Raw genomic sequence first — 27,046 nt, 5'->3', positions numbered from 1 at the left:
AAATTACACTTGCTAAACTGAGGATGATCGGACCAGGATACCACTCAATATCATCTTGTCCACCTACCATAACAGACAGGAGCATTCTAGTTCTTTTTTTAAGTACTTGCCACACATAATTCCACTAAGGAAAAAAAAATAAGAAAGAGAAAGAAAGAAAGAAAGAAAGAAAGAAAGAAAGAAAGAAACTTGCCACACATAATGCCACCAAGAAAAAAAAACAAGAAGGAAAGAAGAAAGAAAGAAAGAAAGAAAGAAAAGACAAGGAAAGAAAGACAAGGAAGGAAGGAAGGAAGGGAGGAAGGAAGGAGAGAGGAAGAGAGGGAGGGAGCGAGGGCAGGAGAGAGAGAGAGAGTGAGAGAGAGAGAAAGGGAAATATACTCCTGTGCTCACCAAGCTGATTGATACCAGGCAACTCACATATCCTCTCTGTGTGTTGGTTTCCTTATTTCTACAAAAAATGCAATCAAAATGATATAAAACACATGTAAAGAATATTACTAATTGAGCTTCAAGTGGAGCTTGACTCTGCTAAGGCTGTAAGTCCAGAGGGAGAGAGAAGTCCATCTTGTTCCTGGTTTGGTCAGTCTCCAAAGAAAGAGGAAAGAAGAGCACCAGAAACTCCAGACTGGTGCTGGCTGAAGCCAAGTCCTGCCAATTCCAGCCAATTCCAATGCTATAAAGGGTCAAATTGTGCCAAGGTAGGGTCGCAATGTGGCTGTGCTACACTGAGTTTCCTAATCCTTAAAATGAGGGTAATAACAGGGGCACCTGGGTGGCTCAAGTCTGTTAAACATCTGACTTCAGCTCAGGTCATGATCTCATGGTCTGTGGGTTCAAGCCCTGTGTCACACTCTGTGCTGACAGCTCAGAGCCTGGAGCCTGCTTCAGATTCCGTGTCTCCCTCTCCCTCTGCCCTTCCCCACTCACGCTCTCTCTCAAGCTCTCAAAAATGAATAAACATTAATAAAATTAAAATGAAAGAACACGGAAGATGGCGACGTAGGAAGATGCTGGGCTCACCTTGTCCTGCTGATCACTTAGATTCCACCCACATCTGTCTAAATAACCCAGAAAACCACCAGAAGACTAGCAGAAAGGACTCTCTGGAGCCAAGCATAGACAAGAGGCCCACAGAAGAGGGTAGGAAGGGTGGAGAGGCAGTGCATGCTACACGGACTGGCAGGAGGGAGCTGGGGCGGTGGAGGGGTAGCCCGCCCGGCAAGGCAGAGCCACAGAGTCTGGCTTGCAAAAGCAGAGGGCCTGGACTCCTTGAGTTCTGACAGCCAGCAGGACTTAACCTCTGGAATGTTAAAAGTCAATGGCTCTGCTCTTGGAGAGCGGGGAGGGCGAGAGTGCACTGGGAGGGAGAGTTGTTGAGCCCCAGGAGACAGAACTCACGTCGGTGGGGAACAAAGGCACTGGCAAGCGCCATCTCCCTCTTCCATCCCCCAGCTGAAACCCCAATCCCTGTCATGGAACTTGCTCCCACTGCGCAAACACTCAAAGCTGTGCTTCTGTGGACCCATCCCTCCAACGGATCTGCCTCCCTCCCAGTGCTGCAGGGCCCCTCCGAAAGGGGACCACCTAAGGCAAAGCCAGCTAAGCCTGCCCTTCCCACCACTGTGCACCTTGCAGATCAACCCCGGCTAATACCCCAGATCCCATCAAAGCATCACCACAAGCCTGGCAGTGTGAAAGTAGCCCAGAGAGGGGCCACACCACTCCACAGTGAGTCCTGCCCCTGGGAGACAGGAAGATAAGGTACACACCATTCTGACTGTGGCCTCAGCAGTGGGCTGGGGAAAGACATCCAGTCTGACTGTGGCCCCACCCACCTACACAAGTTACTCTGGACAGTACAGGGGGAGTGCCCCGCATTTTGGAGACACCCCAAGGACTACCCAAAATGACAAAATGGAAGAATTCTCCTCAAAAGAAACTCCAGGAAGTAGCGACAGCTAACAAATTGATCAAAAATGATTTAAGCAATATAACAGAACAAGAATTTATAATAATAGTCATAAAATTAATCACTGGGCTTGCAAAAAGCATAGAGAACAGCAGAGAATCTATTGCTACAGAGATCAAGGGACTAAGAAATAGTCATGAGTAGCTAAAAAATGCTATAAATGAAGTGCAAAATAATTCATAGGTGGCCATAGCATGGATTGAAGAGGCAGAGGAGAGAATAGGTGAAGTAGAAGATAAAATTATGGAAAAAGAAGAAGCTGAGAAAAAGAGAGATAAAAAAGTCCAGGAGTCTGAGGGGAGAATTACAGAACTAAGTGATGCAAACGCAACAATATCCGAATCATAGGAATTCCAGAAGAAGAAGCGAGAGAGAAAGGGGCTGAAGGAGTATTTGAACAAATCATAGCTGTGAACTTCCCTGATCTGGGAAAGGAAAAAGGCATTGAAATCCAAGAGACACAGAGAACTCCCTTCAGATATAACTTGAATCGATCTTCTGCATGACATATCATAGTGAAACTGGCAAAATACAAGGATACAGAGAAAATTCTGAAAGCAACTAGGGATAAACACGCTCTAATCTACAAAGGGAGACCCATAAGACTAGTGGGAGACTTATCTACTGAAACTTGGCAGGCCAGAAAGGAATGGCAGGAAATCTTCAATGTGATGAACAGAAAAAAAATATGCAGCCGAGAATCCTTTATCCAGCAAGTCTGTCATTCAGAATAGAATGAGAGATAAAGGTCTTCCCAACAAAGAAGTTGGGAACAAAAACTGAAGGAATTCATCACCATTAAACCAGCCCTACAAGAGATCCTAAGGGGGATTCTGTGAGTGAAATGTTTCAAGGACCGCAAAGTACCAGGGACATCACTACAAGCATGAAACCTACAGACATCACAATGACTCCAAACCCATATCTTTCAATAATAACACTGAATGTAAATGGACTAAATGCTCCAACTAAAACAGATAGGGTATCAGAATGGATAAAAAAAAAAAGAACCATCTATTTTCTCTCCACAAGAGACTCTTTTTAGAGCTGAGGACACCTTCAGATTGAAAGTGAGGGATGGAGAACTATCTATCATGCTACTGGAAGTCGAAAGAAAGCTGGAGTAGCCATACTTATATCAGAGAAACTAGACTTTCAATTAAAGGCCGTAACAAGAGATGAAGAAGGGCATTATATAATAATTACAGGGACTATCCATCAGGAAGAGCTAACAATTATACATATCTCTATGTGCCAAATATGGGAGCCCCAAAATATATAAAACAATCTCAAACATAAGCAACCTTATTGATAAGAATGTGGTAATTGCAGGGGACTTTAATACTCCACTTACAACAATGGATAGATCATCTAGACACAGGATCAATAAAGAAACAAGGGCCCTGAATGATACATTGCATCAGATGTACTTGACAGATATATTCAGAACTCTGCATCCCAAAGCAACAGAATATACTTTCTTCTAGAGTGCACATGGAACATTCTCCAAGATAGATCACATACTGGGTCACAAAACAGCCCTTCATAAGTATACAAGAATTGAGATCATACCGTGCACACTTTCAGACAACAATGCTATGAAATTTGAAATAAACCACAGGAAAAAGTATGAAAAACCTCCAAAAGCATGGAGGTTAAAGAACACCCTACTAAAGAAGGAATGGGTCAACCAGGCAATTAGGTAAGAAATTAAAAATATATGGAAACAAATGAAAATGAAAAGACAACAATCCAAACGCTGTGGGATGCAGCGATGGCAGTCCTGAGAGGAAAATACATTGCAATCGAGGCCTATCTCAAGAAACAAGAAAAATCCCAAATACAAAATCTAACAGCACACCTAAAGGAAATAGTAGCAGAAGAACAAAGCCACCCCAAACCGAGCAGAAGAAGAGAGATAATAAAAATCAGAGCAGAAATAAAAAAATATAGAATCTAAAAAACAAACTGTAGAGCAGATCAATGAAACTAAGAGATGGTTTTTTGAAAAAATAAACAAAGTTGACAAACCTCTAGCCAGGCTTCTCAAAAAGAAAAGGGAGAGGACCCAAATAGATAAAATCATGAATGAAAAAGGACTTATTTCCAATTATTACTTATTACCAGTTATTCCCTTGTTATCAGGGAATACTATGAAAGATTATATGCCAGCACACTTGACAACCTGGAAGAAATGGACAAATTCCTAAGCACCCACACTCTTCCAAAACTCAAACAGGAAGAAATAGAACACTTGAACAGACCCATAACCAGCAAAGAAATTGAATCAGTTATCAAAATTCTCCCAACAAATAAGAGTCCAGGACCAGATGGCTTCCCTGGGGAATTCTACCAGACATTTAAAGCAGAGATAATACCTATCATTCTCAAGCTGTTCCAAAAAATAGAAAGGGAAGGAAAACTTCCAGACTTATTCTATGAAGCCAGCATTACTTTGAATCCTAAACCAGAGACCCAGTAAAAGAGAACTACAGGCCAGTATCTCTGATGAATATGGATGCAAAAATTCTCAACAAGAGAAGAGCAATTCGAATTCAACAGCATATAAAAAGTATTATTCACCATGATCAAGGGGGAATTAGTCCTGGGCTGCAGGGCTGGTTCAACATTCTCAAATCAATCAATGTGATACATCACATTAATAAAAGAAAAGAAAGGAACCATATGATCCTCTCAATCAATGCAGAAAAAGCATTTGACAAAATCCATCATCCTACCTTAATAAAAACCCTCAAGAAAGTCGGGATTGAAGGAACACACTTCAACATCATAAAAGCCATTTATGAAAAGCCCAAGGCAAATATCATCCTCAACGGGGAAAAACTGAGAGCTTTCCCCTGACATCAGGAAAACGACAGGGATGTCCACTCTCACCGCTGTTGCTTAACACGGTGTTAGAAGTTCTAGCGTCAGCAATAAGACAACAAAAGGAAATCAATGCATCAAAATTGGCACCGATGAAGTCAAGCTTTCACTTTTTGCACATGACATGAGATTATACATGGAAAACCCGATAGACTCCACCAAAAGTCTGCTAGAACTGATAGATGAATTCAGCAAAGTCGCAGGATACAAAATCAATGTACAGAAATCAGTTGCATTCTTATACACTAATAATGAAGCAACAGAAACACAAATAAACTGATCCTATTCACAATTGCACCAAGAATCATAAAATACCTAGGAATCAACCTAACCAAAGATGTAAAAAATCTGTATGATGAAAACTCTAGAAATCTTATAAAGGAAATTGAAGAAGATATATAGAAATGGAAAAACATTACGTGCTCATGGATTGGAAGAATAAATATTGTCAAAATGTCAATACTACCCAAAGTTATCTACATATTCAATGCAATCCCAATCAAAATTGCACCAGCATTCTTCTCAAAGCTAGAACAAGCAATCCTAAAATTTGTATGGAACCACAAAAGACCACGAATAGCCAAAGTACTTTTGAAGAAGAAGACCAAAGCGGGAGGCATCACAATCCCAGACTTTAGCCTCCACTACAAAGCTGTAATCATCAAGACAGCATGGTATTGGCACAAAAACAGACACAGAGACCAATGGAATAGAATAGACTCCAGAACTAGACCCACAAAATTATATCCAACTAATCATCGACAAAGCAGGAAAGAATATCCAGTGGAAAAAAGACAGTCTCTTTAACAAATGGTGCTGGGACAACTGGACAGCAACATGTAGAAGGATGAAACTCGACCACTTTCTGACACCATTCACAAAAACAAACTCAAAATGGATAAAGGACCTGAATGTGAGACAGGAAACCATCAACACCCTAGAGGAGAAAGTAGGAAAACACCTCTGTGACCTCAGCCATAGCAATTTCTTACTTGACACATCCCCAAAGGCAAGGGAATTAAAAGCAAAAATGAACTATTGGGACCTCATGAAGATAAAATGCTTCTGCACGTCAAAGCATTGTTTCAAAGGAAACAATCAACAAAACTAAAAGGCAACCAATGGAATGGGAAAAGATATTTGCAAATGACATATTGCAGAAAGGGCTATTATCCAAAATCTATAAAGATCTCACCAAACTCCACACCTGAAAAGCAAATAATCGAGAGAAGAAATGGGCAGAAAACATGAATAGACACTTCTCTAGAGAAGACATCTAGAGGGGCGCCTGGGTAACTCAGTCAGTTGAGCGACTGTCTTCGGCTCAGGTCATGATCTCACGGTTTGTGAATTTGAGCCCCGCGTTGGGCTCTGTTCTGATAGCTCAGAGCCTGGAGCCTGCTTCTGATTCTGTGTCTCCCTGTCTCTCTGCCCCTCCCCCACTCATGCTTTGTCTCTCTCTGTCTCAGAAATAAACATAAAAAAATTAAAAAAAGAAGACATCCAGATGGCCAACAGGCACATGAAAAGATGCTCAACGTCGCTCCTCATGAGGGAATTACAAATCAAAACCACACTCAGATACCACCTCACGCCAGTCAGAGTGGCTACAATGAACAATTCAGGGGAGTATAGATGCTGGCGAGGATGTGGAGAAACGGGAACCCTCTTGCACTGTTGGTGGGAATGCAAACTGGTGCAGCCGCTCTGGAAGACAGTGTGTAGGTTCCTCAAAAAATGAGGACCCAGCAATAGCACTGCTAGGAATTTACCCAAGGGATATAGGAGTGCTGATGCATAGGGGTACTTTTACCCCAATGTTTATAGCAGCACTTTCAACAATAGCCAAATTATGGAAAGAGCCTAAATGTCCATCAACTGATGAATGGATAAATAAGTTGTGGTTTATATACACAATGGAATACTACGTGGTGATGAGAAAGAATGTAATATGGCCTTTTGTAGCAATGTGGATGGAACTGGCGAGTGTTCCGCTAAGTGAAATATGTCATACATAGAAAGACAGATACCATATGGTTTCACTCTTATGTGGATCCTGAGAAACTTAACAGAAGACCATGGGGAGGGGAAGGAAAAGAAAAAAGACATTAGAGAGGGAGGGAGTCAAAACATGAGGTTCTTAAAAACTGAGAACAAACTGAGGGTTGATGGAGGCTAGGATGGAGGGTAGGTTGTGTGATGAGTATTGAGTGTTGGGCACCCATTGGGATGAGCACTGGGTGATGTATGGAAACCAAGTTGACAATAAATTTCATATTAAAAAATTAAAATTAGGGTAATAAGAGTATCAATCTCATTTGCCTGTTGTGAGGATTATGTAAATTAATATATTAGTGCTTAGGAAAGTACATTTCACACTGTAAGTTCTACAGAAATGCTAGCTATTATCTTGACCATTATTGTGTGATTTATATCCTGTGTCACACATATTCTTATTAATACAGCAACCCAATAAGGAATGCACTGTTATCACCCCCAAAAAAACAAAGTCAGAAAAATTAGGAGTAATTTCCCCAAAGTTGCAGAATCCAGACCAGAATCCCTCCAAAGCCCATGTTCTAATCCACCAAACCACAGTAGAATGGCAATCCTTAGTGGAAGAACCAGCTATGTTGGACGATTTCTGAAGTGAGACTCTCAAAAAACTTGGGTTCTGAGCCCAGTATTGCCATCAACTCATTCTGTGCCCTTGAGAAGTAACTTAAACACTCTGTATGTTTTCTCATACAGAAATGAACAATGGATAATACAACAGTTCCCACTTGGTTCACTTCACATGGCTGCTTGAAAGCACAAATCAGATCACATAAGGAACACGGCCCTTTCAGAGTTCAAATCTCACCCTTTGCTTCCTCTACCTCACTTGCACTATAAATTACTTTGCCTTGTCCCCCAAAATGCAATCCCCTCCCACTCCCACCTCCACCATGGAAATTCTGTTTTATTCCATTCTACTAGGATTTTGCACATACTATTCCCTCTGTCTGGAACATGTTTTCTCCACTGGAAAACCAAGGCCACATCTCATTCATCTCAATAGCCCAGTGGCCAAGACCCCATATAGTTACAGGCTGATTGTTCTGATGGGAGGTTGTGGCATAAGCAGATCCAGGGAAAAACGGACAAGGGAAGTTCCATACTTTTCATACAGTTTATTTTCAATGCTGCCTATTGACAGGAGGGCAGAGAAAAAACAAATCCAGCCAGCTCCACACTTAATCTCCTGGTCCTAGAAGTGTGTCTCATCAAGCCACCTTTGCTTTTAAATAGATGTTTTTGCTACTTCCATCACATTGGGTTTTTCTGTTTCCTCTGACTTTTTGGATTCAATTGTCTAATGGTAAACTGGAACAGACCTTTGTGTATTACACAAGCAGTCTGTGAGGGTAGGGGTGTCATAATAATTATATACAATTAAGTTCCCAAACATAAGCTGCAAATTTGGGCTTTTGGTAAAAATCTCCAGGGGGAAAAAGATTAAAAGGAAGCTGTCAGGGATATGTTTCTTCTCCCTTCAAGTAGATCTAATGAGTGGGAAGGGCAGCAATGTGACAGTTCAACAAACATCAGTATCAGAGAAATTAGAAATGTAAATTTCCCTGAAACTGTAGTCCTTGGAAACAGGTTCTTCTCCCTGCATCTCCCCTAAGCTGCTCTAAGACATTGATTATTACTTAGAGGTATGGGTGATACTTACTTTTTTTATGTAGGTTTTTAAAAAATTTCTTTCAATTTTTATTTAAATTCAAGTTAGTTAACATATAGTGTAATAATGGTTTCAGGAGTACGATTTAGTGATTCATCTCTTACATATAACACTCAGTGCTCAACACAAGTGTCCTCTTTAATGTCCACCACCCATTTACCCCATACCCCTACCCAACACCCCTCCAGCAACCCTCAGTTTGTTCTCTGTATATAAGAGTCTCTAATGGTTTGCATCCCTCGCTCTTTTTATCTTATTTTTCCTTCCCTTCCCTTATATTTATCTCTTTTGTTTCTTAAATTCCACATATGAGTGAAATCATATGATTTCACATTGTCTTTCTCTGACTGACTTATTTCACTCAGAATAATACATTCTAGCTCCATCCACGTTGTTGTAAATGACAATATTTAATTCTTTTTTGATCGCCAAGTAATATTTCATTGTGTGTGTGTGTGTGTGTGTGTACGCATGCGTGTGTGTATGGACATAGACATACATACATATATACTACATCTCCTTTAATGGCTATTGTTGAGAGTGCTACTATAAACATTGGGGTGCATGTGCCCATTCAAATCAGCATTTTTATATCTTTTGGATAAATACCTACTAGTGCAATTGCTAGGTTGTAAGTAAGACCCATGTTTGTTTGTTTGTTTGTTTATTTATTTATTTATTTATTTATTTTTGAGGAGACTTCTTCATACTGTTCTCCAGAATGGCTGCACCAGTTTGCATTCCCACCAACAGTGCAAAAATGTTCTCTTCATCCTTGCCAACATCTGTGGTTTCCTGAGTTGTTAATTTTAGCCATTCTGACAGGTGCAAGGTGGTATCTCATTATTTTGATTTGTATTTCCCTTATGATGAGTGATATTGAATATGTGTAATCCTTTCACTCATCCACTTATTTTTTAGGAGCCCTGGGAGGTAGGGAAAATCAGGGGGTACTTCATGAACTCTAGTCCTCATAGGCTGGCAGGGAGCAAGGATGATAACTAGAGTTGATCAAAAAGACCCAGAATATTTATGGAATAAGCTGAGTCACGTTCAGGTCTGTATATAATAAAAAGCCTCCTATTGTCTAGCCAGATATTCTGATTTAGTGAGTAGGTACCAATTGCCTGTTTGCTGCCAGCCCTCCACGCTATCTCCCAATTCCTCTTCAAAGTACATTAAGCTTTGAAGATTTCCCTTATGACTCTTCTTTTTAATTTGACAAATTAAACTGTATTATTATATGGATGCTTTTGGCAGCCACCCTGTTTGTTCAAACATCTGGGGGAGGCAAGGGAATGGTGGAGATAGCAAAATACTGCTTAATTTTCTTGATTTGCAAGGCTTATCCACAGCAGCCCTCAGCAATTTGGCAGGACCTCTCTTTGCTTGTGTAACTGTTTAGACAGATAGCACATACAAAGAACCTATATCAGGGAACCAGTGAGGTTGGGTCACTTTTGTCAATAGCTAGCAAGCCATGGAGTGGACATGTCCTATTGCCTTTTCAGGGTGGTCCTCCAGCACTCATCCACTTTTAGTCATACTAAGATTTTGTATTTTCCCATGAGGCAGTCTTACTGCCTTGCTTAGATATGGACCCTTTACCACATAAATAAGTCCTTTCAGTGTCACAAGAGAAAGCAACTGGGCTGTGGGAAGCAGAAGGTTGAAAGAGTATATAGTGCAACAGTGAAAAGAATACTAGAGAGTGAATCTGGAGACCAGAATCAACTTTTAGCTTTGCCACTGACTTGCTGTGTGGTCTTGGTCAGGAATAGGTGTCTCAGACTTTCACCATCATTATAAGGCATGTGTGTATGTATGTACATGTGTATGCATGCACATATGCATGGCCATGGCCAGAATTGTTGATGGGGAGGGGAGTCCTCTAAAAGCCCTGATGACAGACATTCTAAAAGTCTTGAAGACTAAATATGATGAACATGACAGAAACCTTAGGCTTGCCCTCTGAAATGTACCCATCAGGATTCACTACAGAAAAAGCTTCCTATAAGACAACTCCTCTGGAGCTAGTGAGTTCCACAGTGACCCAAGAATCTGAAAAGGGAACGATGAGGAATTTTTCTTCTTACCAAATTAGGTGAAGAAGGGATTCACCAAGCAACAGGGTGTCAGTGTTGTACATATGGGCTTGGTTGAGATTTATAGGACCAATCAATCATGCTAACAAAGGAGGCAGAGAGTAAATATAATCCCATCAATCCTATTCAAAATTGCCTTTTTGTTTCCCACTCCCCACTTCTAGACAAATACACATGAAATTCCTTCCTAGATGTGGAGTCTTTAAATCATAGTTCAGGGATGCCTGGGTGGCTCAGTCAGTTTAACGACTGACTCTTGATTTTGGCTCAGATCGTGATGTCAGGGTTGTGAGATTGAGCCTTGTGTTAGGCTCCTCGCTGAGTGTGGAACCTGCTTAAAATTCTCTCTATGCCTCCCTCTGTGCCCCTCCCCTACTCTGTCTCTCTCTAAAATAAATAGATAGGTAGATTTTTAAAAATCTTAAAAAAAATAAATCATACTCCGTGCTTTCAAGTTTGGTATTAATGAGGCTTCCTAGATAGGTGGAGGAATTTCAACCTATTATTGGTCCCCCATGGCTCCAGCTTCAAGACTGGAGCCCCAGAGCATATGGAGGAATTATATATTCCAGACATTGGGAAGAGGAAAATATTTCAGTAAGTATGGAGACAACTGCTTCTGAGAACCTCCTCTCATAGAGAGCACTGCAGGGGTAGAGGGAAAGAGGGCTGCTAACCAGCCACAATTTCAGTGTGCCTTAGAGTTGATGTGTTTGCTAGAGGTCATTTGGTCTAGCCCTCTGCCTCTGATCAGGAACTAGCCAAAGTAAGCCAGATACAAGGGAAGGAGGATCCATGATTCCCTAGTAAGTTTGGGCCAGTGCTGGTTTCCTCTTAGGAGCAATTGTTTCTTTATATAGGTTCATTCCTTTATCTTCATCTCAAGCAATCACTACTATTTTCTACTCTTTATGGGGACATAAAGATTCTTCAAATAGATTTATCTTTCAAATAAGACTAAAAAAATATGCCCAATGCTCAGAATTGTGGTGTTTTCCAGCCATCTACATTAAGAAGGATCAGAGGTGGGGCACCTGAGTGGCTCAGTCAGTTAAAGATTCGATTTGGTTTCAGCTCAGGTCATGATCTCACAGTTTCATGGGTTCAAGCCCCACATCGGGTTCTGCATGGGCAGTGGGAATCCTGCTTGGGATTTTCTGTCTCCCTCTCTCTCTGACCCTTCCCCACTCACACTGTCTTTGTCTCTCTCAAAATAAATAAATACACTTTTGAAAAAAGGATCAGAGGTAGAAGAATAAAGGAAAGATTTTTTTTCTAGACTGTGGTAAAATAGCTGTTTGCAGGGCTGATGCTTACTTAATCTCTTTAGAATATGCTAAACCTCTTGAAATTTTAGGGAGCTACTACCTCTCAATCACAGGAAATTATACCTCAGTTGAGGCAAGTGGAACAGGGAACTGGCTCAACTTGTACACTGTGACTATGAAGCTTAATATTGCTGACCCCTCCTTGGTAGCATTTCCAGCCTCTCTCATCTTGGTTATGTTAGCCTGTGGACTGTCAGATTTCACAACTTGGGTCTGAGAGATAAATGTAAAATGTCATTACCCCAGTTCCCTTGGTGGGCAAAAGAGACAAACACTAAATGGTATACTCAAGACACATACCTGTGAGTCCTTATAATTCACAGCTCTGTTTCTATTGAACAGAAACCCAAGAACCTCAACAGAGCAGTGACATTACAGAAGAAAAAATCTCCATTTATTTGTTAGGTTGTATATATCCTCTGCAAATGAATATCTAGAAATGAAGGCTTTAGTGACTTCAGCCACTGAAGACTTTCTGAGTTCAGAGAAGTGGCTGTTTCTAACGAAATGGAAGGCTTTCAGGAATTATTTTTATAAGCAGATGATAAAAAAGATAATTTGGTCTGTCAATAGTGCAGGAGTGAGAACCTTGACTTCAAGTGTGCAAGCTTGGGTAGACCTTGTAAAATGTGTCAGGATGAGGTAATCTCACCAATAGAAAAAGAAGTATGTTGATTGACCTGCACCAGAGAACCAACCTTATAGTCTGTGTCTGGGAGTGAATTAGAACATACTACTTATCCAAGTTTTTATCTGGTGGTGATAAAACTCCAGGGCTGGAAAGAGGCTTGAAAGTCTATTGAGTCAATCCAATTATTTCCTGGCAACATCCAAAGAGATGAACCTTTCATTTATTAATGAAGTGTTGTCTCAAAGATTTCTCCAACCTTCTTATAAAGCCATTGAAGTACACACTTCTCAGTAGTAGAAAGTTTTTCCTTGGCTCTAATCTAAATCCTTTCTGCTGCTCTTCATATTTAATTTCTTTTCATCCATCTGTGGCTATGATGTGATGTTCTAGATGAGCTATTCAGACTCTAAAATGCCCCTGTTGATAAGGATCCTACCTCCCAGTCTAGGACAGATGCCTGCCACTGGGCAATCTTGTCGATATTCTCCAAACGCCTCTTGCGCTCATTGATCTGCTGAGTCACGTTTCTCATGACAGCCAGAGCAGCTGCCACATACCTGTAGTCACTGTGAAGACACAAAAGTACAAGTTTGGTAAAACAATTTGCTAGAGAACCAACTGTTGGGTACCAACCCTAAAGTCCATTCCTCTCTTCTTAGTAACAGAGCCCTGATTTTCAGATGGAACCCATGCCACATGGAGTAAAAGATTATATTTCCTATATTTCTTATAGTAAGGGGTGATTATGTAACTAGTCCAGTGATATGTAAATAGAAATTTTGGGCAGAAATTTTCAGAAACCTCCTTTAAGGAAGATAGCATACCCTTCTTTGGCCCTTTCTCAATCCTGATGCTTGGAATGCAGATGTGATGGTTGATGTTCTAGCAGCCATCTTGGACCATAGAGACAAGGTTCCTTCTCCTAGGGATATGATAACAGAAAGTTGGGAGGAACCCAAGTTTCTGATGACCATAGAGCACCATAGCAGTCATGGACTGCCTACCTGTAGACTTTTTTTATATGAAAGCGAAATAGACCCCTATCTTTTTTTAGAGCATTATTTTTGTGTCCAGTCTATATAACCAGCCAAGAATCAAGAAAGCAGCCTTATTCATGGCATGGTCCAGAACTTTACCATACTTTCTATCACTTATTTCTAGGGAACTCTGCCAAAAGTCACTGTGAAATAATATCCACTCTTTTCTTCTAGTATGATATAATGATAGGATGTAGCATAGTGGTTAAGAATAGACTCCAGAGCCAGACTCTTTGGGCTCAAATGCTAGTTTTGTCACTGACTACTTGTATGGCCTTTGTCAATTCTCACAACTCTCTCAATGACTCAGTTTCCTCATATGTGAAATGGGGATAATTATAGTAGTGTTTGTTGAAGGTTTAGTCATCTGTATAAATTGTTTTACTCTTGGTTTATAGTAAAAGTAGCAGTATTATTAATACAAATCAAAGTGAAACCTTTAGGCCCAGTTTCCTGGGACTGTGGATGGCCTACTTGTTGAAAGTTATACCACCCTGCCCAGTTTTCTCTGCTTGTCTGATCTGATTTCCAATCAAATGGCTCCTGTGAAAGGCAGATTGAAAATGATATCCCAGTCATTTGGTGGAGCTTTAATAGATTGAGAGGGCAAGAGGATGAGTTATGAATCACTCTTAACTAACCTTTACTTAAAAAAAAAAAAGCTGAACATATTTTGTGGTCATTAATCTGCTCACTGTCCCAGCACCAATTTGAAAGAAGAAAGGAGGGGAAAAAAAGATACCCAGTAACTTTTTCTTTCCTAAATCATTGAAGTGTAAGATGGTTGACCAATCATAGGCACAGGGAAGGTAATTCTAACTGCTAAGGCAGACATTATGCAGCACCTCCTCTTAGCTGGCCTCCATGTGTCCTCTGAACACCTACCAGACCATAGTCTTCAAATGTTACTTCATTTTATTACCTCCAGTGACCAGATAGTCACTACACCTCCTAATCAGTTTATTCTGCCTCAAGACAACTTTGTTAAAACAACAACAACAACAACAAAAACAACAACAACAAACCCTTATTCTGAGCCTTAATAAATGTTAGCTATTATCAGTTTTTCTTCTGGGTCCTACTGCTGACTTATATTGAACTTATGGTTGACTAATGCTTCCTAAGTCTTTTAAAATATGCTGTCTTGGGGCACCTGGGTGGATTAGTTGGTTAAGCATCCAATCTTACTGACCAACCAAAGTCATGATCTTGCAATTCATGAGTTCAAGCCCCATGTCTGGCTCTGTACTGACAGCTCAGAGCCTGGAGCCTGCTTCAGATTCTGTGTCTCCCTCTCTCTCTGCCCCTCCACATCCCCCTCTCTCTCAAGAATAAATAAACATTAAAAAAATTTTTAATATGCTATCTATAAGCTGAATCTCTCTAGGTCTGTCCTTTAACTCTACATCTCCCTCTTACTTTCTTAGACCCAATTATAAAACCTTACATTTGTTCCTGTTATATTTCATCCTTTTACAGTTATTTGCTCCAGCCTATGGGCAATCTATTGGACTCTGTATGACTATTAAAATTTCTCCCTGGAAAGACTACCTGAGCTTGCCATTTGGAAGCAGAATAGGGTGATAACAGAAAGGGCAGCTGCAGTGTAGAAGATGCTGACATAAATAAGTACCCCTGTACTTTGGGCCCATTTAATGTCTCCCATGCTATTCCTCCTTCTGGTTTGAGGCATCAGGAAAATGACTTAAGCCACTTTTGGGGAGGTAAAACATAAAGCTTTATGTCCAATATGGTATCCTATAGCCACATTTATTTAAAATTAAATATAATCAAATATTAGTACTTCAGTTGAACCACCTACATTTCTCAGTACTCAATAGCCATGCATGGCCAGTGGCTACTACATTGGACAGAACAGGTATAAAACATTTACATTATTGTAGAAAGTTCCATTGGACAGCAGTGGTATGAGAATGCCTATTACCTCTGACTCCATGTACTACCTAGCCATGGATTCATTACTGTCACTCTGCCATACTGTCAGTCAACCTTTGCCATATTTAGCTGGCTGTCTTTCTTACAATGGTTAGAGGGGGATATGTCCCCATTTTTAACCTGCTCCACTAGCTTTAGGAGTGGGTGAGAAAAGAAGTGAATAGTTGTGGTCTTGCCTGAACCCTTCTCAGAGCCCCCAGGCCTTCAGAAAAGGTCTGGGCCCAGCTCCTTGATAAGATCTACTGAACCAAGATTGTCTTGTTCCAGATATGTCAGCTAACCTCCCTGTTATATACAGTCTTCCTTCCTGTCAGCTTAAGGAAGGTTGGATGGCTGAATGGGGACACATCACCCTTCTGAAAACAAAGGCAGTATTATTATCTACTTATTACTATCCATCCATCGAATCTTATCCCTTAGAGGCCACTCTGACTGCCTGAATTTCAGACCTCCTTATCTGAATACCTATCTGACTAAGCCTTAAAGCTGGAAGCAGCCTCTAATTCACTTCAAATCCAAGCTACTCTGACATGCATTGCAGGAGCTGTCATCTCAATACAGCTTCCTGATAATCTGCCAAAAGAGGTGGCCCCTGGCCTGGGGAGTAATGCTGGGCCCAACAGATCACTCTGAAGGAGGACATTGATTCATGTGCCCTGCCAATGCCTGAGCCACTCTATCAGCACTCTGGAACCCAGTACATAGAAAAAGAGGGGGCCAGGGACCCAGAGGGAAAGACGGCCTTGAGACAGGGGTTCTTGTCACAAGGTGAAGGAGCACAGGGATAGCAAGTCCCTTGCAGATATCCTATCTTACTAGACCCCACTAAACCAAATAAGGGCCTGTGGTTACTTTGGCTTAATAAACTTACATAGCTTTTGGCTATGCTTTGAAAATGTCTTTCTGGGGCTCTTAAAAACAATTATGCAACATATAATTTATCTATTAATATCATCAATCCACAAGTATGATTTTTAGAACCTCCTGCTATATTCCATGAAATAGATACTCAGGAGTAGGTGAGAAATGAGCTGTAATATAAAAACATTTGAGAAACACTCTTTGAATATCCCGGTTGCTCCTCTGAGATTTAAGTACAATAGTGATTGCTTCTGGTCACTTAGCACCATGAAGTATAACTGTGGAGGTCATTTAGGCTCATGACATCATGGGCTGGTAGAACTGCAAGAGACCTTCCAGACTGGCTAGTTCAATGGTTTATAAACCTTCTTGGGCATGAAAATTATCTGGAGGGCTCTTTACAACGCTAAGTTCTGAGACCACTGTCCACACTTTGCGTCCCTGCCTTGCCACACATATTTGTTCTCTGGGCCTCAGTCCTTCCAGCCATAAAATGAGAAAATCTGACTAGAAGACCTTCCTTTAAGGGCCTTTACATTTCAGGTGCCATACATATTTTCCATTTTTATTTTTTAAATGTACTAATTTTAGTGGGAGTTCTTCAGTGTCCTATTAGCTCTCACAAGAAACTGTATCCTTAGAAAACGTGGGACTCCATTCTGGCAATGGTCTGTAGTAAGCATTTTAAAATAACATTTAGCCCTTCCAAATTTCATGTCTAATGATGATGCCCACCAATCCCCAGGTAATAAACAGACTTAGGGAGGAGGGAACAGAGTCCTCTTTTGTGAGGTCCTTCACAACCTGCCTCCCTCATAGCCAACACAGCATGGCAGGCAGAGCTACACTGGTGGTATTCACACACAAAGGGAGAGTCTAGTGCTACCACATTTAGATTCGAGTTTGAAATTTGTCCAAGGCTCCAGAGCTATTGATGCGCATGACCCATGATTTGCTAAACAAACAACATCAGCTTAAGAATGAACCAAGGGATTGGCTTTGAGATTAACATAAACAAAACCAACTAGCCAATATCCGTGGCTTTATGCAACTACGTCTGGAGTCAGCTCCAAGGAAACCAGGCAATGGAGCCAAATGAAAGTAGGAAGTAGAAAAATAGAAAGTGGGTCTACTGAGAATTAGAAAGCTAAGGGAAATTGGACAAAGGTCATTTTTCTTCTTGGAGGGTTCAGTCAGGAAGAGAGCTGAATTAATAAGTCTAAGGTCAGGAATTTAATACTAATTAAAGGCAGGTTATAACAAGGCTGAGGGCTTTAGCTCATAAAGTAAAGCATGTGAGGGTGGGGGGTGGTTCACTCATTGTTGGAGATGACTCTCAGCATATACCTTACTGGTAGGTTCATTTGCTGGTAGGTCATTTCCAGTCAGAGAGAGAGAGATAAGCTTTTTGGTCATTTTGGGTTTGGTTTTCTTGCAAATACTGAAAAATTGTAAACAAAAAACAAAACAAAAAAAGACAAAACAAAAACAAATACTTCAGGAGAAGACTCAAGTTTATTTTCCCCCAGTCATGCTCTGGGTCTAAGGGGAAGGTACAGTTTGGATGATGCAGAGGAGGGTGGAAAGGACTAAAGATTACCAGGGATATAGCTACGCAGAAGAAATCTAAGGTGAGAACAAGTTATGTAGGCTGTTATTAGGATATTGAATCTATCAAACAAAGTGGAATAAATAGTTGAGCAATCATTCCATCTGGATTGATTCACTTGGCTAAACTCAGAACTAAGGATCCAGTTGAGCTCCCTGAAGACAGGGTCTAAGTTGTGTAGTAATGATGATGCATACTGTTTTGTGTGTGTGTGTGTGTGTGTGTGTGTGTGTGTATACTGTTTTACAGCCTTATAAGAAACTCTCATAAGTGTTCCCTTGCTTTACACACACAATAACCCTTTGAGGAAAGCAAAAAAAAAAAAATCATTCCATTGTGCAGATAAGCTAACAGAAACTCAGAAATGGCTAAAAGACATATATTCTTAATAAAGACCAACATGTAGACAAGGATCTCCCTAACTCCTGCTTCCCTCTATCCTTTACCTATGGTCCTGGGCGGTATACTTGAGGAGCTCAGCCAGTTGTAAGGGATACTTGCAGATCTTCTGCACTGGAGTCAAAAGGAATCCATCAATAGCAATGTCGATCATCTGCTGCAAGAGGCGACAAGCCTCAAAGAAGTGCTGGTAGCGGCTGTCCTTCATCAGTTTGGAGAGTTCCATGCAGGCGTCCAGGTGGTTGTTACAGTACTCAGAGTATATCCAGAATCCATCTTGCTATGAGCACAGGAAAAATGGAGAGGAAGAAAAGGGTACTGAGAATTACAAAGAAGTTTTGGAGAAATGAAAAAAAATCAACAGATCCTGTCCTTATGTAGAATATTAAAATAACAATATCAATCTTTCCTAAATTGATTGAAAATTTAATAATAGAAATAAAGGAATTATTTGGGAAGTAGACAAACTGTAAACATTCGTATAGAGAAAATAAGTAGGAATAGTATGAAATTCTATAAAAGAAGGGTATTGATGGGACACTGGCCATGACAAAAGTGAAAATACTATGGCAATAAAATTATGGCACTGGATTGTTTATTTTTTCAAGTTTCTATTTTAATTCAGATAGTTCTCATAGAGCGTTATATTAGTTTCAGGTGTACAGTATAGTGATTCAACAATTCCATACATCACCCAGTGTTCATCACAACAAGTACACTTCTTAACCCCCATCGTCTATTTAACCTATCCACCCACCCACCTCCCCTCTAGTAACCATCAATTTGTTCTCTGCAGGTAAGAGTCTGATTCCTGGTTTGTTTCTCTTTTTTTCCTGTTGCTCATTTGTTGTTTTTTTCTTAAATTTCACATATGAGTGAAATCATATTGTATTTTTCTTTCTCCTAGATTTTATATCCTTTAGCTTGATCCATGTCTCTGCAAATGGCAACCTTTCATTTTTCATGGGTGAATAATATTCTAGTGTGTGTGTGTGTGTGTGTGTGTGTGTGTGCCTATGGTATATATATACACCCCATATATTCCTTATCCATTCATCTGTTGATGGACACTTGAGCTGCTTCCATATATGGGCTATTGTAAATAATGCTGTTGTAAATGTAGGGGTGCATATATCCCTTTGAATTAGTGTTTTTGGAATTTTGGGGTAAATATCCAGTACTGTGATACTGGATCATAGGGTAGTTAATTTTAACTTTTTCAAGACCCTCCATACTTTTCCACAGTGGCTGCACCAGTCTGCATTCCCACCAACAGTGCAAGAGGGTTTCTTTTTCTCTACATTCTCACCAACACCTGTTGTTTCTTGTGTTTTTTTTTTTATTTTAGTCATTCTGATAGGGGTGAGGTGGTAACTCATTGTAGTTTTGATTTGAATTTCCCTGATAAGTGATGTTGAGCATCTTCTCATGTGTCTGTTGGCCATCTGGATGTCTTCTTTGAAGAAATATCTGTTCATGTATTCTGCAGATTTTTTAATTGGATTGTTTGTTTGTTTGGATGTTGAGTTGTATCAGTTCTTTATATATTTTGGATACTAACCCTCTATCAGATATGTCATTTGCAAGTATCTTCTCCCTTTTAGGAGATAGGCTTTTAATTTTGTTGAATGTTTCCTTTGCTGTGCAAAAGTTTTATTTTGATGTAGTCCCAATAGTTTATTTTTGCTTTTGATTCCCTTGCCTCAGGAGATATATATCTAGAAAAATGTTGCTCTGACTGATGTCAGAGACATTACTGCCTGTGCTCTCTTCTAGGATTTTTTTATGGTTTCATATCTCACATTTAAGTCTTTAATCCATTTTTTAATATTATTTATTTTTAATTGAGAGAGAGAGAGAGTGAAAGTGGGGAAGGGGAAGAGGGAGAAAAGGAGAGAGAGAGAGAGAGAGAGAGAGAGAGCATGTGTGAGAGAGAGAACCTTAAGCAGGCTCCACCCTCAGCATGGAGCCTGACACAGGGCTTGATCTCCCAACTGTGAGATTACCTGAAACCAAATCAAGAGTTGGACACTTAACCAACTCAGCCAACCAGGTGCCCCAGTCTTATTCTTTTGAATGTAGTTGACCAATTTTTCCAACACCATTTGTTGAAGAGACTGTGTTTTTCCCATTGGATATTCTTTCCTATTTTGTCCAAGGTTAATTGGCCATATACTTATGGGTTTACTTCTGGGTTTTCTATTCTGTTCCATTGATCTATTTTTCTATTTTTGTTCTAGTACCATACTGTTTTTATTATTATAGCTTTGTAATATAACTTGAAGTCTGGAATTGTAAAAACTCCAGCTTCACTTTTCTTTTTCAAAACTGCTCTATTTGAGGGTTTTTTTGTGGTTCCATATAAATTTCAGGATTTTTTTGTACTAGTTGTGTGAAAAATGCTCTTGGTATTTTGATAGGGATTGCATTAAATGTGTATATTGCTTTGGGTAGTACAGACATTTTAATAATATTCATTCTTCCAATCCATGAGCACAGAATGTCTTTCCATTTCTTTGTGTCATCGTCAACTTCTATCATCAATGTTTATAGTTTTCAGAGTATAGGTCTTTCACCTCTTTGATTAGGTTTATTCCTTGGTATTTTATTTTTGGTGCAATTATAAATGGGATTGCTTTCTTAATTTCTCTGCCTCTTCATTATTAGTGTACAGAAATGCAACAGATTTGTGCACATTGATTTTGCATAGTGCAACTTCAATGAATTTATTTATAAGTTCTACAAGGTTTTTGGTGGAGCCTTTCAAGTTTTTTTTATATATAGTGTCTTATGCAAATAGTGAACGTTTTATTTCTTTACCTATTCAGATGCATTTTCTTTCTTTGTGTTGTCTAACTGCTGTGGCTAGTACTTCTAGTACATGTTAAATTAAAAAGGTGAGCATGGACATCCTTGTTTTTCTTCAGTGACTATGTGGTAAGCTGTGGGTTTTCAAATCTGGCTTTTATTATGTTGAAGTATGTTCCCTCTAAACGTACTTTTCTGAGGGCTTTTATCATAAATGGATGTTGTGCTTAGTCAAATGTTTTCTCTGCATCTACTGAAACGATCATATAGTTTTTGTCCTTTGTCTTATTGACGTGATGCATCACCCTGATTGATTGGTGGATATAGAACCATCCTTGCATCCTAGGAATAAATTCCACTTGATTGTGGTAAATGATTTTTTAATATTTTTCTGGATTTGGTTTGGTAATATTTTGTTGAGTATTTTTGCATGTATGTTCATCAGGGATATTGGCCTGTAGTTTGTGTTCTCTCTTTCTCTCTCTCTCTCTCTCTCTCTCTCTCTCCCCCTCCCTTTTGTCATCTTTATCTTGCTTTGGTGTAAGGGTGATACCGGCCTCATAGAATGAATTCAGAAGTTTTCCTTATTCTTCTATTTCTTGGAATGCTTTAAGAAGAATATATATTAACTCTTCTTTAAATATTTGGTAGAATTCTCATGTGAAGCCTGAACTTTTTGTTTGGGAGTTTTTTGATGCAATCTCCTTCCCAGTAATTAGGATGTTCAAATGTTCTATTTTTTCCTGTTTCAGATTTGGTATGATAGATGTTCCTAGGAACTTATCCATTTCTTCTACATTGTCTAATCTGCTGGCATGCCATTTTTCATAACATTTTCTTACAATCATTTGTATTTCTGTGGTGTTTTTTTTTGTTATTTTTCCTCTTTTATTTATGATTATGTTTGATTCCTCTCTCTCTCTCTCTGTCTCTCTCGATGAGTCTAGCTAAAGGTTTATCAATTTTGTTGATATTTTCAGAACCAGTTTCTGGTTTCACTTACTTATTTAGTTAATTTTTTAGTTTCTATATCATTTATTTCTGCTCCCATCTTTATTATTTCCTTACTAATGCTGTTTTGGGGGTTTGTTTATTGTTCCTTGTCTAACGATAAAGGAAATTTTCAACTTTTAATGCTTGTGAGCCCTGCTCCTGTGTTCCCATGGAAGCTCTACTTGTATCAAGGTAAGAAGAACTTCACAAAACTTCAAAGCATAGGTTCTGTTTCTGCCCAGAGCACACCTTATACATCTGCTTTGTAGTAAGTAACCAAAAGGAAACATTTAAAACTAAATATAAGAGTAAAATCTCCCTAAATTCCATTCCCATAGTTCTAAAGCCTGCAACCTTGCACATACTAAAACCATAAGATAAAGTTTATAATTTTCTGAAATATCCTCCATCATGATGATATGTAACTCTTGATGTAAGAAAAACATATATAACCCTGTATGAAACATTACTTTTCTCTGGAACACTCTCTTCCTTGTGAAGATTGTGTATCCAGTGCAGCTGTAGTCACTTGGTCTTGGATAAAACTCTCTTCCTTTTTTTTCTCCCTCTTTTTTTTTAAAAATTCCAAAGGATTTTTTTCTTCCAAGTTTTTATATAAATTCCAGTTAGTTAACATACAGTGTAATATTAGTTTCACATATAGGATTTAGTAATTCATCATTTACATACAACACCTAGTTCTCATCACAATTACCCTCCTTAAATACCCATCACCTGTTTAGCCCTCCCTTCCTCCCACCCTGCCCCCATCCCCTCCAGCACTCTCATTTTTCCTCTATAGCTAAGAGTCCATTGTATGGTCTGCCTCTCTCTCTTTTCTCATGTTAATCTGACTTGTTTCTTAACTTCCACATATGACTGAAATCATTTAGTGTTTGTCTTTCTCTGACAGACCTTGTCATATAGCATAATACTTTCTAACTCCATCCACCTTATTGCAAATAGCAAGATTTTATTCTTCTTTTAATTTATATTTTAGTTAATATATAGTGCAATATTAGTTTCAGAAGTAGAATTCAGTGATTCATCACTTATATAGAACACCAAGTGCTCATCACAGCAAGTGTCCTTCTTAATATCCATCATCCATCTAGCCCATCTCCCACTCACCTCCCTCCATCAACCCTCAGTTTGTTCTCTATTGTTGAGTCTCTTATGGTTTCTTCCACTTTCTTCTCTTCCCCCCCTTCCCATGTGTCCATCTGTTTTGTTTCTTAAATTGCACATATGGGTGAAAACATATAGTTGTCTTTCTCTGATTGACTTACTGTGCTTAGCATAATACATTCTACCTTCATCCACATTATTACAAATGGCAAGATTTCATTATTTTTGATGGTTGAGTAATATTTTATTGTGTACATATACTGCACCTTCTTTATCCATTCATTAGTCAATAGACATTTGGGCTCTCTCCAGACTTAGGTTACTATAGATAATGCTGCTATAAACATTGGGGTGCATGTACCCCTTTGAATCAGTATTTTTGTATCATTTGAGTAAATACCTAATAGCGAAATTCCTAGATGATAGGGTATTTGTATTTTTAGTTTCTTGAGCAACCTCCATAGTGTTCTCCAGAGTGGCTGCACAGTTTGCATTCCCACAAGCAGTGAAAGAGAGTTCCCTTTTCTCTGAATCCTTCTCAACACTCCTTGTTTCTTCTGTTCTTAATTTTAGCTATTCAGAAAGGTGCAAGATGGTATTTCATTGTGGTTTTGATTTGTATTTCTCTAATGATGAGTGATGTTGAGCATCTTTTCATGTGTCTGTTAGACATCTGGATGTCTTCTTTGGAAAAGTTTTTATTCATGTCTTCTGCCTACTTCTTAACTAGGTTGCTTGGTTTTTGGGTGTGGAGTTTGATAAGTTCTTTATAGGTTTTGGATACTAACCGTTTAACATATATGTTGTTTGCAAATATATTTTCCCATTCCATAGGCTGCCCTTTAGTTTTGTTGATTGCTTCCTACACTTTGCAGAAGCTTATAATCTTGATGAAGTTCCAATAATTCATGTTTCCTTTCATTTTGTTTACCTTCAGCGACCTGTCTAGTAATAAGTTGCTATAGCTGAGGTCAAAGAGTTTGGCGCCTATGCTCTCCTTTAGGATTTTGATGAGTTCCTGTCTCAAGTTTAGGTCCTTCATGCATTTTGAATTTATTTTTGTTTACGGTGTAAGAAAGCCATTGTTTCTTGCTGATATTCTGCTTAGAAAATCGTTTCTGTTGGGGCGCCTGGGTGGCTCAGTCGGTTGAGCGTCCGACTTCGCCTCAGGTCATGATCTCGCGGTCTGTGAGTTCGAGCCCCACGTCGGGCTCTGTGTTGACAGCTCAGAACCTGGAGCCTCATTTGGAGTCTGGGTCTCCCTCTCTCTCTGCCCCTCCCCTGCTCATGCTCTGCCTCTCTCTCTGTCAAAAATAAATAAACATTAAAACAAATTTTAAAAAAAGAAAATCGTTTCTGTTGATTTTCCATTGCTATAAGTGGGGTATGAAAGTTCCCCACTACTGTGGTATTGTTATCAATGGGTTTTCTTCTACCAGTCCATAAATCGATTTGCTGGGTGTTCCAAGTGATCTGACCTCAATAACTGCTGTCTTTGAGGGACCAGAAAAGCTTAGGGTCCCCCTATGTTTCCATCATCTTTACTCCTCTCATGGTTTCATTCTTTTTTTAAGTGAAATTAATTGTCAAATTGGTTTCCATGTAACCCCCAGTGCTCATCCCAAAAGGTGCCCTCCTAAATACCCATCACCCACCCTCCCCTCTTTCACCCTCCATCTACCCTCAGTTTGTTCTCAGTTTTTAAGAGTCCCTTATATTTTGGCTCTCTCCCCCTATAACCTCTTTTTATTTCTTCCCTTCCCCCATGGACTTCTGTTAAGTTTCTCAGGATCCACGTAAGAGTGAACATATATGATACCTGTCTTTCTCTGTATGACTTATTTCACTTAGCAGAACACTCTCCAGTTCCATCCACGTTGCTACAAAGGGCCATATTTCATTCTTTCTCATTAGCATGTAGTATTCCATTGTGTATATAAACCACAATTTCTTTATCCATTTGTCAGTTGATGGATAATTAGGCTTTATCCATAATTTGGCTATTGTTGAGAGTGCTGCTATAAACACTGGGGTACAAGTGCACCTATGCATCAGTACTCCTGTATCCCTTGGCTAAATTCCTAGAAGTGCTATTGCTGGGTCATAGGGTAGGTCTATTTTTAATTTTTTGAGGAACCTCCACACTGTTTTCCAGAGTGGATGCACCACTTTGCATTCCCACCAACAGTGCAAGAGGGTTCCCGTTTCTCCACATCCTCTCCAGCATCTATACTCTCCTGATTTGTTCATTTTAACCACTCTGACTGGCGTGAGGTGATATTAGAGTGTGGTTTTGATTTGTATTTCCCTGATGAGGAGCGACATTGAGCATCTTTTCATGTGCCTGTTGGCCATCCGGATGTCTTCTTTAGAGAAGTGTCTATTCATGTTGTCTGCCCATTTCTTCTCTGGATTATTTGCTTTTCAGGTGTGAAGTTTGATGAGCTCTTTATAGATTTTGGATACTAGCCCTTTGTCCGATATATTATTTGCAAATATCTTTTCCCATTCCGTTGGTTGCCTTTAGTTTTGTTGATTGTTTCCTTTGCTGTGCAGAAGCTTTTTATCTTCATGAGGTCCTGATAGTTCATTTTTGCTTTTAATTCCCTTGCCTTTCGGGATGTGTCAACTAAGAAATTGCTGTGGCTGTGGTCAGAGAGGTTTTTTTCCTGCTTTCCCCTCTAGGGTTTTGATGGTTTCCTGTCTCACATTCAGGTTCTTTATCCATTTTGAGTTTCATTTTGTGAATGGTGTCAGAAAGTGGTCGAGTTTTATCCTTCTGCATGTTGCTGTCCAGTTGTCCCAGCACCATTTGTTAAAGAGACTGTCTTCTTTTCCACTGCATATTATTTCCTGCTTTGTGAAAGATTAGTTGGCCATACATTTGTGGGTCTAGTTCTGGGGTTTCTATTCTATTCCATTGGTCTATGTGTCTGTTTTTGTGCCAATACCATGCTGTCTTGATGATGACAGCTTTGTAGTAGAGGTTAAAGTCTGGGATTGTGATGCCTCCTGCTTTGGTCTTCTTCAAAATTACTTTGGCATGTGGGGCCTTTTGTGGATCCACACAAATTTTAGGATTGCTTGTTCTAGCTTCGAGAAGATTGCTGGTGCAATTTTGATTGGGATTGCATTGAATGTGTAGATAGCTTTGGGTAGTATTGACATTTTGACAATATTTATTCTTCCAATCCATGAGCAGGGAATGTTTTCCATTTCTTTATATCTTCTTCAATTTCTTTCATAAGCTTTCTATACTTTTCAGCATAGAGATCTTGTACATCTTTGGTTAGATTTATTCCTAGGTATTTTATGCTTCTTGGTGCAATTGTGAATGGGATCAGTTTCTTTGTCTTTCTGTTGCTTCATTATTAGTGTATAAGAATGCAACTGATTTCTGTACATTGATTTTGTATCCTGCAACTTTGCTGAATTCATGTATCAGTTCTAGCAGACTTTTGGTGGAGTCTATCGGATTTTCCATGTATAATATCATGTCATCTGCAAAAAGTGAAAGCTTGACTTCATCTTTGCCAATTTTGATGCCTTTGATTTCCTTTTGTTGTCTGATTGCTCATGCTAGCACTTCCAACACTATGTTAAACA

General features: G+C 39.5%; 1 protein-coding gene across 2 annotated transcripts in view; it reads right to left on the bottom strand.

Moving 5' to 3' along the window:
• The window catches only part of ARHGEF9 (Cdc42 guanine nucleotide exchange factor 9), a 133,941-nt gene that overhangs the window by 34,925 nt on the left and 71,970 nt on the right, over positions 1-27,046 (bottom strand). For both annotated transcript variants that reach the window (XM_047092575.1, XM_047092577.1), the window contains exons 4-5: positions 18,559-18,791; positions 13,086-13,215 (exon numbers count right to left, since the gene is read on the bottom strand). In XM_047092575.1, coding sequence (XP_046948531.1) covers positions 13,086-13,215; positions 18,559-18,791 — 363 coding nt within the window. The remainder of the gene's footprint in view (positions 1-13,085; positions 13,216-18,558; positions 18,792-27,046) is intronic.

Source organism: Lynx rufus, unplaced genomic scaffold (assembly GCF_022079265.1).
Source record: "Lynx rufus isolate CCGP_SWC_20201006 ecotype Redwood Valley unplaced genomic scaffold, mLynRuf1.p SCAF_30, whole genome shotgun sequence".
Lineage (NCBI taxonomy): Eukaryota > Metazoa > Chordata > Mammalia > Carnivora > Felidae > Lynx > Lynx rufus.
The sequence above is the reverse complement of the archived record's forward strand: the minus strand, read 5'-3'. Positions and strand labels throughout refer to the sequence as shown.